The following is a 10483-nucleotide window of genomic DNA, read 5'->3' as shown; positions in this document are numbered from 1 at the left end:
GATTACAAACATACTTCTTCCAGACTTGCATGTGGATGGAATCCTTAATTACATTATTAGGTGGGAGTTTTTCCACAAAGCATCACCCATGGACATGGTTACGAATTTTTCCACCCGAATAACCTGCCAATGTTTCCCTCCCCTCAGTCAGTGCTGTCCAAATTGTTTACTGCAGAGGTAACCAGAGATTTCACCACTACAACAGTAGCTAATTGGTTTTTGCCAGACACTCTCCTGGTCAATGGGATGCATAATTAATCATCTCTGTGTTCATTATTCATGACTTAAGGGACCACTCATACTGTGCTTTATCAAAAGAACCGTGCCATGCGTATACAAAATTGATCTGAATTTGGGTTTGGTTTACAGTATGATTTAATTTTGGATGCCCTGTTGAATCTTTAAAATAGTGTTGTTGAGACAATCTCAAATTAAATAATGATAAACCTTTGTCTGGATTCCAGAGGTTAAATGAGTATCAACGTTTAAGACTTCAAGGAGAGATAGAAACCAGATATGAGCGGATTACTCCAAAGCTGTATCTGGTGACCTTGTCTGGAGTCAGTTCCATCACATATAGTCTGCACTCAGCTCTATTGAGCCTACCTGTCAGTCTGAAATCTGGACCGTCCGTGATAACCCAGTAACCTTCCTCCAGTCAGGATCCTTCTGGGTATTGCTATCCGGGATCCTTGGGATGTCCCTACACTAAACCTAACCTCAACCCTTACCTTAAAGCAACAATCAACAGTAGAAACAATAATGCGTACTCCCCGTTTGTTTCGGTAAAAAGCTGAGGGATGGGGCTGGAGAAATGTAACCACTCTCAAATTCATGTAATATAATATTTAGCAGACGCTTTTATCCAAAGCGACTTACAGTCATGCGTGCATACATTTTTATTTTTTTGTGTATGGGTGGTCCCAGGGATTGAACCCACTACCTTGGCGTTACAAGCGCCGTGCCGTGCTCTACCAGCTGAGCTTTGGATGCAAGGACTGACCATCCATGATATCACAAGTATAGTTTTAACCATGTTTTGAGGCTATATAGTTTTTGTTTACATTTACTTAGTTTACAGACCTTGGAGTAAAACAAGCCTATATTTTGGGTTCTGATGGGGTACCACAGTTGAGCTAAGCTCATGAGGCATTTATAAATTATATTCTTCAAGAATCAATGGGTTCATATCATCAATTTATAAGTCCAAAAATAGATGTAGCAACTGTTGATTAAGATGCAGCAGAGCCAGCGCAAGATGTGGCTTGGAAAACTAAGCTCAATGCAGGGATGGGATATGCCACTTTATTCCAAATGTTACCTTTATCCTCACTGATACAGGCGCACTGTGGTCCTGTGTGGCTCAGTTGCTAGAGCATGGCGCTTGCAACGGCAGGGTTGTGGGATTGGTTTCCATGGGGGAGCAGTGTGAAAATGTACGCACTCACTACTGTAAATGGCTCTGGATAAGAGCATCTGCTAAAATGACAAAATTGAAATACTGCTAGTTTTCCCAGAAAACTGCCCTTTTCGTCCTCATGCTATATAGCAGTAGCCACTGCAGCCATTATGGAATGGCACGTCGCGTTGAACTACTAAGGAGTTGATTGGCTGACACTGCCATTCCAAAATGGCTGTGGTGACTAGCTACCATGAGGACGAAAAGGGCAGTTTTCAGGAAAACTAGCAGTATTCCAATCTCAATGTATCAGTGTGGATAAAGGTAACATTTGGAGTACAGTGGCATATCACATACCTGCATTGAGGTACATTGTCCAACCCATATCTAGCTCCAGCTCTAAGGTGCCTTAATGTAACCATGATTGCGTTCCGACTCCAGTGCAGCTCAGCGTAAACAAGCATAACAGTAGGGTCGGAAACTTCTGGCAACATTTCCCCAAGTTTACCACCACAGAGACACAGGACCACAGGTATGACCACACCTTTATTTTTCTCAGGCAGGAACTTAACAATTAACAGGTGCTGGATTGGCAGAACTCCTAACCCTGTTACACTGTCAAAAATCTACTTGTGTACTCACATTACCAACGTCACACCACTCCTCTTCCTCAATCAGATTCAAATCCACATAAGGCTTTGGAAAGAACTATGGAGGAACATTCCCCAGTGCCACAGATTTTTATTTTTTATTTTACCTTTATTTAACTAGGCAAGTCAGTTAAGAACAAATTCTTATTTACAATGACGGCCTACACCGGCCAAACCCGGACGACGCTGTGCCAATTGTGTGCCGCCCTATTACCAGATCCCTGAGACCCTACTCTGCTACCATTTTTCCAATCCAAAGCCAAAAAAACCCTGTTGAGACAGTTACCCTTGTAAGGCCTCAACAGGTGCAGTCTTAAAAGCACTATTACACAGCCTAAGTGCCCTCTATTGAATCCTACCAATCTGCAGCAGCAATATCTTTGCTACAGCGCCATGCACAAATCATCCATCATCACTTGACGACCTGATCAGAACCAACCTGTGCTAGCCTGAAAACTCTTGATTCAGATTGAGCTCAGGTGTAGTCATTTACCAAAACGAATTACTATGCCCACAAAAGGACTTCCTGTTGGGCCCATATATGGAGTTCCTGCAAGGACCCCATTCCAACATTCATTCTAGATGATGCAGCTATGCCCATATATGGAGTTCTAGTCAGGGGCTCCATGCCAACATGAATTTTCCCCTATTAAGACTGTCAGCTCCTGACAGGAGGAGTGACTCTACAGTGCCTTTCGTTAAGTATTCAGACCCCTTGACCTTTTCCACATTTTGTTACATTACAGCCTTATTCTAAAATGTATTACATTCCTTTTTCCCCTCATCAATCTACACACAATACCCCATAATGACAAAGCAAAAACAGGTTTTAAGAAATTGTTGCTAATTTATAAATAAATAAAAAACTGAAATATCACATTTACATAAGTATTCAGACCCTTTACTCAGTACTTTGTTGAAGCACCTTTGGCAGCGATTACAGCAACAAGTCTTCTTGGGTATGACACTACAAGCGTTGCTGCACAAATATTTTCAGGTCTCTCAAGAGATGTTAGATCGGGTTCAAGTCCGGGCTCTGGCTGGGCCACTCAAGGACATTCAGAGACTTGTCCCGAAGCCACTCCTGCATTGTCTTGGCTGTGTGCTTAGGGTCATTGTCCTGTTAGAAGGTGAACTTTTGCCCCAGTCTGAGGTCCTGAGCGCTCTGGAGCAGGTTTTCATGAAGGATCTATTTGTACTTTGCTCTGTTCATCTTTGCCTCGATCCTGACTAGTCTCCCAGTCCCTGCCGCTGAAAAACATCCCCACAGCATGATGCTGCCACCACCATGCTTCACCGTAGGGATGGTGCCAGTTTTCCTCCATATGTGATGCTTGGCATTCAGGCCAAAGAGTTCAATCTTGGTTTCATCAGACCAGAGAATCTTGTTTCTCATGGTCTGAGAGTCCTTTAGGTGCCTTTTGGCAAACTCCAAGCGGGCTTTCATGTGCCTTTTACTGAGGAGTGGCTTCCGTCTGGCCACTCTACCATAAAGGCCTGATTGGTGGAGTGCTGCAGAGATGGTTGTCCTTCTGGAAGGTTCTCCCATCTCTACAGAGGAACTCTGGAGCTCTGTCATGGGGTTCTTGGTCACCTCCCTGACCAAGGCCCTTCTCCCCCGATTGCTCAGTTTGGCCGGGCGGCCAGCTCTAGGAAGAGACTTGGTGGTTCCAAACGTCTTCCATTTATGAATGATGGAGGCCACTATGTTCTTGGGACCTTCAATGCTGCAGAAATTTTTTGGTACCCTTTCCCAGATTTTGGTACCCTTTCCCAGACACAATCCTGTCACGGAGCTCTATGGACAATTCCTTCGACCTCATGGCTTGGGCTTTGTTCTGACATGCACTGTCAACTGTGGGACCTTATATAGACAGGTGTGTGCCTTTCCAAATCATGTCCAATCAATTGACTTGACCACAGGTGGACTCCAACCAAGTTGTAGAAATATCTCAAGGATGATCAATGGAAACAGGATGCACCGGAGCTCAATTTCGAGTCTCATTGCAAAGGATCTGAATACTTATGTAAATAAGGTATTTCTGTTTTATATTTTTAATACATTTGTAAAAGTTTCTAAAAACCTGTTTTCGCTTTGTCCTTATTGGGTATTGTGTGTAGATTGCTAAGGATTATTATTTTTTTAAATCCATTTTAGAACATAACAAAATGTGGAAAAAGTCAATGGGTCTGAACACTTTACGAAGGCACTGTATGCTGCTCACTCATAATCTATCAGTATAAGGTGATCTGTTGTTAGATGGAACTACAGTATAATTGATTTGGGATATGGTCTTCATTGCAAAAGATTACTGTTACAATTTTCTGATCACATGTCATTTTTGTGTCTAACCTTTCAAAGGTCATGGCATCAAATGTTTTCACCAGATGTAATAAAGACGTTAGTGTTACATCGTGAGCAGACAGTTATCCAGACCTTTTGCTTCTGTATCTGGTCGGATTAGAGGTATGCCTATAGAGTAACATGGGACTTGTTTTATAAACATTGGTATGAGAGGAAAAGGTCATTTTAAGGACTGTAATTGTTTTAATGAAATTGTAGATGATCTGCAAGGGTCAGAAACCTATTAGTCTATAAGTTCATAGGTTCACATGCAAGGTATGCCGGTTGAAATTGAATGATGTGTTGTCAGTATATTTTGGTTTCCTAGAAATAGCCACATCTGGTTTGTGTCTTTCTTATCTTTCCATTATAAATTGTGAACATCATTTTAATTTGGTAACACATTGGAAAAACATTCCCGATTGCTCTATGTGAGGAGATCAACAGTGAACATTGGTAGGAGTGTTTCACTATTGACCACTAGGTGGCAGTAGCCTACAGAATACACCAGTAGGACAGTTATATAGCGTTTACCAACTTGTAAATTAAAAAATCATAAAATATAAATAAACTACTATTAGTATCAGTGTTTATTTTGTACATTACAGGCAAATGAGCAATACCAAACCAAATATTTCACCATCTGCATCCCTGAGGACACTGTTCCATATTTTATAATAGAGATACTTCATTCAGTCCTTGAAAGCCTATTGGTAAAACAGACATTTTATTTGTTTCTGTTTTTGCTGATGAATATCCCATAATTTACCAGAAACCATTAATTATCTGACTAATTTCAGCTACATAACCTCTGCACCATCATTGAAGTCAAGGCACACGGCAGAAGTCAAGACATCTGACAGACCTCCAATTTGTAAGTCGCTCTGGATAAGAGCGTCTGCTAAATGACGTAAATGTAAATGTAGAGCTCACATGCACTTTCAAGCCCATCCCCAACTACTCTATGCCAACCTACCTAGCTAGCTTGTCTGTACTTCCTGTAAGTGTGCATTCCAAGAAACTACTTTCATAAAAAGATAACGGACCAACAATATGAACATACTACAAGACATGGTTGTGTATTTTCCAACATGTATTAGGTAATAGTAAATACATTTAGCATCTACAGTAACTCACTACTTTGTTGAGTTTGCATGGTCCATATTAAAGCAATATAGTATTTTTCACGTCCAATATTCAGTACTGTGAATACATTTTTAAAAAAGAAATAAAAAAAAGACTAAATAAATAACTTCAAATGTTTTTAACTAATTACTTTAACAAAAGATAGTAAAGTAATGGCTAATAAACTAAAGTAATACATATAATTAGTATACTTCAAGATACAGTATCTGACCTAACATCTAACATAACTCACATAAACATGACAAGAAACAGACCCCAAAAAAGAATGAGTTATATATTTCTTGTTGTTGTTGAAAACAATCAGATTAAGAGATCAAAGGGAAAGTTGATATAGCCATTCAATGCAAAGGTTTATAAAAACAGCATCCATTCAAATCAAACTTTCAAGTCAAAAAAGAAGAATCCTGGAAAAATGTACGTCAATACACAGTATTCTATACACAGTATTCTATAATGTACAATGATATTTAGCACTGGTGGGTGATTAAACAAATGCAGATGTGTCAAAATAATTCTACACACTGAACAACATCTGTATAACTCTATAAAAGGCTTCTCTATAATTGAAGCCTCTCTCTGTCATGCAGCTCCAATGAAGTCCTTTGCCCTCCCTTCCAACTCACTACCACTCTCAACAAAATGCCCCTCAGACACTGTCCTTGTCAAACTCACACACAAAGTACATGGTGGGATGGCAGGCCACATCTGTCCAGTCCCCCGCCGCCACCATCTCAGCACAGTCCTCATCCCTGTAGGCATTGTTGGGTTCCCCTTCCCTCCACTTGCTGAAGGTGCTCATGGGGGAGCGATCCACGTAGGTGAAATGGCCCTCGCGGTCTATGTCGTTGATGCCAATGTACACCCGGCTCAGGCCCGCCTCAGTGATGTACCCAGCGATGGCCGCGTTGGCCCCCTCGTCCTTGGGCATGGCCAGGTGTCCACCCCTTCCCTGACAATAGACCTCAGCATCTGTGTAACGCTTCTCCTCCTTGACTAGCAGATAGACCCTACTGTCGGTCTCTTTGATGCCGGCGACAGCTGCAGGGGAGGGCAGTGCTGAAAAATGAGCACTTGTATTTCTATAATCACACTGACATATATACCCAGCATTCACATTGTGCACGGAAGCAAATAAAGCAAATTGGTCATAGATGAGAGTGATACTGAAAATAAACTGATGTCTTTACCTTTGCGTTACTCTTTGGAAATTCCTAATTCAACATTCATACTTTACTATAAACCAGACATCCTAAAAGCGTACCAGTTTTGATGAACTTCATCTCATTGGATAACTGGGCCACTAGGATGTCCATCTCACCAATCATCTTCCTCAGGGGCGTGCATTCACATGGAACACCTGATGAGACAAAAGGAATACATATTTTCCTAATTCTTTGTGGACGTATTGTTAACTAGACCTGTAATGTTACTCCAAACAAATAAATGTTGTACCTGGATCACCATTCGGGCCCATTGGCCCAGGATCCCCCATATCTCCTTTTAAACCTGTGCGTGGAAACATTGTCAAAGTACGTGGAAAATATGGTAATGCATCCCAAAACACTAGTGCAAACGCATGTTCTTCTGGGTTTTTTCCTACCTTTGACTCCACAGGGGCCCATTTTCCCATAATGTCCCATAATACCCTTCTGTCCTTTAACTCCAGTATGTCCTGCAGGGAAACATGTGTCACTGTAACTAGAGGTGTTCTGTGATTGATTTCAGAATCAAATGAATAATTGGGGTAAATAACAAAGCCTCCATGTGAGCATTTAATCTGTCTTTGATGTCAGCCTCCACCAGCCATCATCAACAGCTGCAGTCAGCACCGGTCAGTGATTCAGGGGATTCTGGGTAGCGTTTCTCACACGACCTCTGACCTAAAGTAAACATTCTGCTGCTCTGGACTCCCTAGCAGCGATGTAACCAGAGCACAACATCCTCTTGGAGAAATTATTGTCAACGCATGCTGTGATCTTTACCCTAGTTCATAGACAATAACAGTCCAATTAAATAAACTCTAGAATCATGTTCTTAACCATTCTGAACAAAATCTGTATGGTTTTCGTCTCTTGTAAAATACATTTGTCCACAAGTGTAGTGAGACACCATAGTGAGAGACCAAAGGGTTATCCAAATACCTTTCCAAAGCTCAATCAGAAGTGATGTTTAAACAGCTTTTCATGACAACCAAATTCTCAAGCAGATAACTACACCCAACATTCTCCGAAGCTGAAAAAACAGCCACTGCCAAATTACCAATCAATCTATTTCTCAAGTTTCCCAAGCCTCCATAGAGGAGTCATCAACACTTTGTGATATTGTGAGGGATGAAGCATAGCACCTGTACAGAGAGAATACTGCACATTGTATTTGTTTCTGTTTTCAAAGATGGAGGCTTACCTATCTCCCCTAGTGGACCCACTCTTCCTGGTCTCCCAGGTGTCCCTTTCTCTCCCTTTTCTCCTGGCTCTCCTGTCAAATGGAGAGAAAGCTTCACGAATCAAAAAAAGCTTAATGGATCAACAACCTCACAACTCTGGAATGTTATGTTACTATTGTTGATAAATAGTGCACAGTGCAACCCTATGAAATGAGCCCTATGTGTTTTCTGAGCATGTTTTCATATTCCTTCATTTTTTATGAAGGCGTGAGTGTATAGAGTACCACAGTATGAGTCATAATACCCATAAAACCTAGCGGTCAAACAGGGAAATGTTTCTAATCGTTTTTGCACCATTCATTTTTCCCACAGGGGATTTTAGAAAGACTTAAAATAAGGGCTGTGTTTTGTGTAGTCTTACCCTGGCGTGACATTTTCATAACCGTGCAAATCTCTCTAGGACAATATACGATATATTCGCCTATATTTACCCCCCAAAAATGAAATGCTAATTAGCTGCTAATGTGGCTATCATAAAGAACTACAAATGCCATGATGATCTGGAGGAGACTGCCGAATCGAGACAAAGGTAAGAATCTCTGGATTAACTATCTAATGTTAGCTAAATGTAGTAATTCATAAATTGGCTCAAATTCTGTGAATTGTCTTGTGCAAGTTTTAAAATTGACACAATACCTGTTAGCAAAGGTGTCAGATAGAGATGACGTGCAGGAGCTTGCAGGGATTTGTAGTTTTGCATGATGTAGACTTTGTCGCTAAATAGCATTTTCGAATCAGAGTAAATAGAGCCCAATATATTGATAAGTCACCTTGTCCGAGAGAGATTTACATGGTTATCAAAACGTCTCGCCAGGGTAAGCCTACACAAAACACAGCCCTTATTTAAAGTGTTTCTAAACTCCCTATGGGAAAAATGGTGGATAAACGATTGGAATGTTTGACCGCTAGGTTTTATGGGTATTATGACACCTCCACTGTGGGGCTCTATTGTGTGTGAATTACACTGAGTGTACAAAACATTAGGAACTGGATCCCTTTTTGATGTCACCTGTTAAATCCACTTCAATCAGTGTAGATGAAGGGGAGGAGACAGGTTAAATAAGGATTTCTAAGCCTTGAGACAATTAAGACATGGATTGTGTATGTGTGCCATTCAGAGGGTGAATGGGCAAGAGAAAATATTTAGATAAGTGCCTTTAAATAGGGTATGGTAGTAGGTGACAGGCACACCGGTTTGAGTGTGTCAAGAACTGCAACACTGCAGGGTTTTTCATGCTCAACAGTTTCCCATGTGTATCAAGAATGGTCCACCAACCAAAGGACATCCAGCCAACTTGACACAACTGTGTAAAGCATTGTAGTCAACATGGGCCAGCATCCCTATGGAATGCTTTTGACACCTTGTACATTCCATGCCCCGATGAATTGAGGCTGTTCTGAGGGGAAAAGGGGGTGCGACTCAATATTAGGAAGGTGTTCCTAATGTTTTGTACACTCAGTGTATATGCCTTTGAGTCCTGGGACGAGGATCTGGACAGAGCAGGGTTCGTCTGAGATGTGCTGTCCGTGAGCTGACTCCATCAGGGTCAGCCCCAGTAGAGTGATAAGTACACAAGGCATCAGCTCCTCTGCTCTCATCCTGCAACATGGACGGGTTGATGGACTGGAAGACATTTAATTAGATATTCACTGAATGGCAAATACACACACACACAAATAGATACACTAAGAGAGCTGAGGTAAGACTGATTGGCAGACAATTGAGAAAATACAATGTCATGGTTGGCACCGTTGTACAATTAACGCAGATATGAGCAATGATTCTTCAGTCCTATGTGATAGTTTGCTTTTATACAGTACATCAGAACAACTGATTTTAGACCTCAAATCAACTATCACATCACTCAATACAAAACAATGTGATTGACTAAAACTTAGTAGCCTAGGCCAGAAGTTTCCTGACATAAGACCAAATGTTCTTCTCTGGCTTAAATTCCCTTAAAGTGCCTTGGGACATTCCAGATGAAACAAGACAATGTGCTGTGACGGATCGCATACAGACAAACATCCAAAGACAAACCAACCAAGCTTGCTTCATCATGGCATACACAGAGCATATCATATGGGTCTGGAGTCACATCAACAGTTCTAAATGTAACCTACCTTTTGTGGAGTTTTCCAGATCCCCAAAGCAGCAAGTAGCTTCAGCTTGAGGATTTTCCCAAATTATCCTCTTGAGTTAACAGGGGTTTGCACACTGGTGGTCTTTTCAAAGGATTTCATTTTTCCTCCTCAGGACCGTAGAATGTGTGTGATAGGTCTTCCATAAACAGTTTCACAGATAAAGCCAGGGGCAGCTGGGGTCTCAGAGATAATTGGATGGGAAAGCGAGGGGGTCACTGACAGCATCCACGTCTGGGGTGTATTCATTAGTCGGATTCAAAACATTTTGCAACGGAAACCATTTACTCTAGGAACCAAACGGAAGCAAGCAGAGCAAATGGAACGAAACGGGAAGGGACCTACCTGAATTTGTCCAA

General features: G+C 41.4%; 1 protein-coding gene across 2 annotated transcripts; it reads right to left on the bottom strand.

Annotated features, from left to right (window-relative positions):
• Positions 1-4965: 4965 nt before the first annotated feature.
• Positions 4966-10273, bottom strand: LOC311146073 (collectin-11-like). Of its 2 annotated transcripts, none has more exons than XM_084182539.1 (7): positions 10107-10273; positions 9452-9606; positions 7943-8014; positions 7140-7211; positions 6992-7045; positions 6801-6896; positions 4966-6595 (listed from the first exon to the last, which is right to left on the bottom strand). In XM_084182539.1, the coding sequence occupies exons 2-7, from the start codon at positions 9579-9581 to the stop codon at positions 6186-6188; spliced, it is 834 nt and encodes a 277-aa protein (XP_084038665.1). In that variant the 5' UTR covers positions 9582-9606; positions 10107-10273; the 3' UTR covers positions 4966-6185. The 2 variants fall into 2 exon arrangements, with proteins under 2 accessions (XP_084038665.1, XP_084038666.1); XM_084182540.1 differs by having other exon boundaries at positions 4966-6577.
• Positions 10274-10483: the final 210 nt, after the last annotated feature.

Source organism: Coregonus lavaretus (assembly GCF_964263955.1).
Source record: "Coregonus lavaretus genome assembly, chromosome: 18".
Lineage (NCBI taxonomy): Eukaryota > Metazoa > Chordata > Actinopteri > Salmoniformes > Salmonidae > Coregonus > Coregonus lavaretus.
Note: the sequence above shows the minus strand (reverse complement) of the source record. Positions and strands in the feature narration are given on the sequence as shown.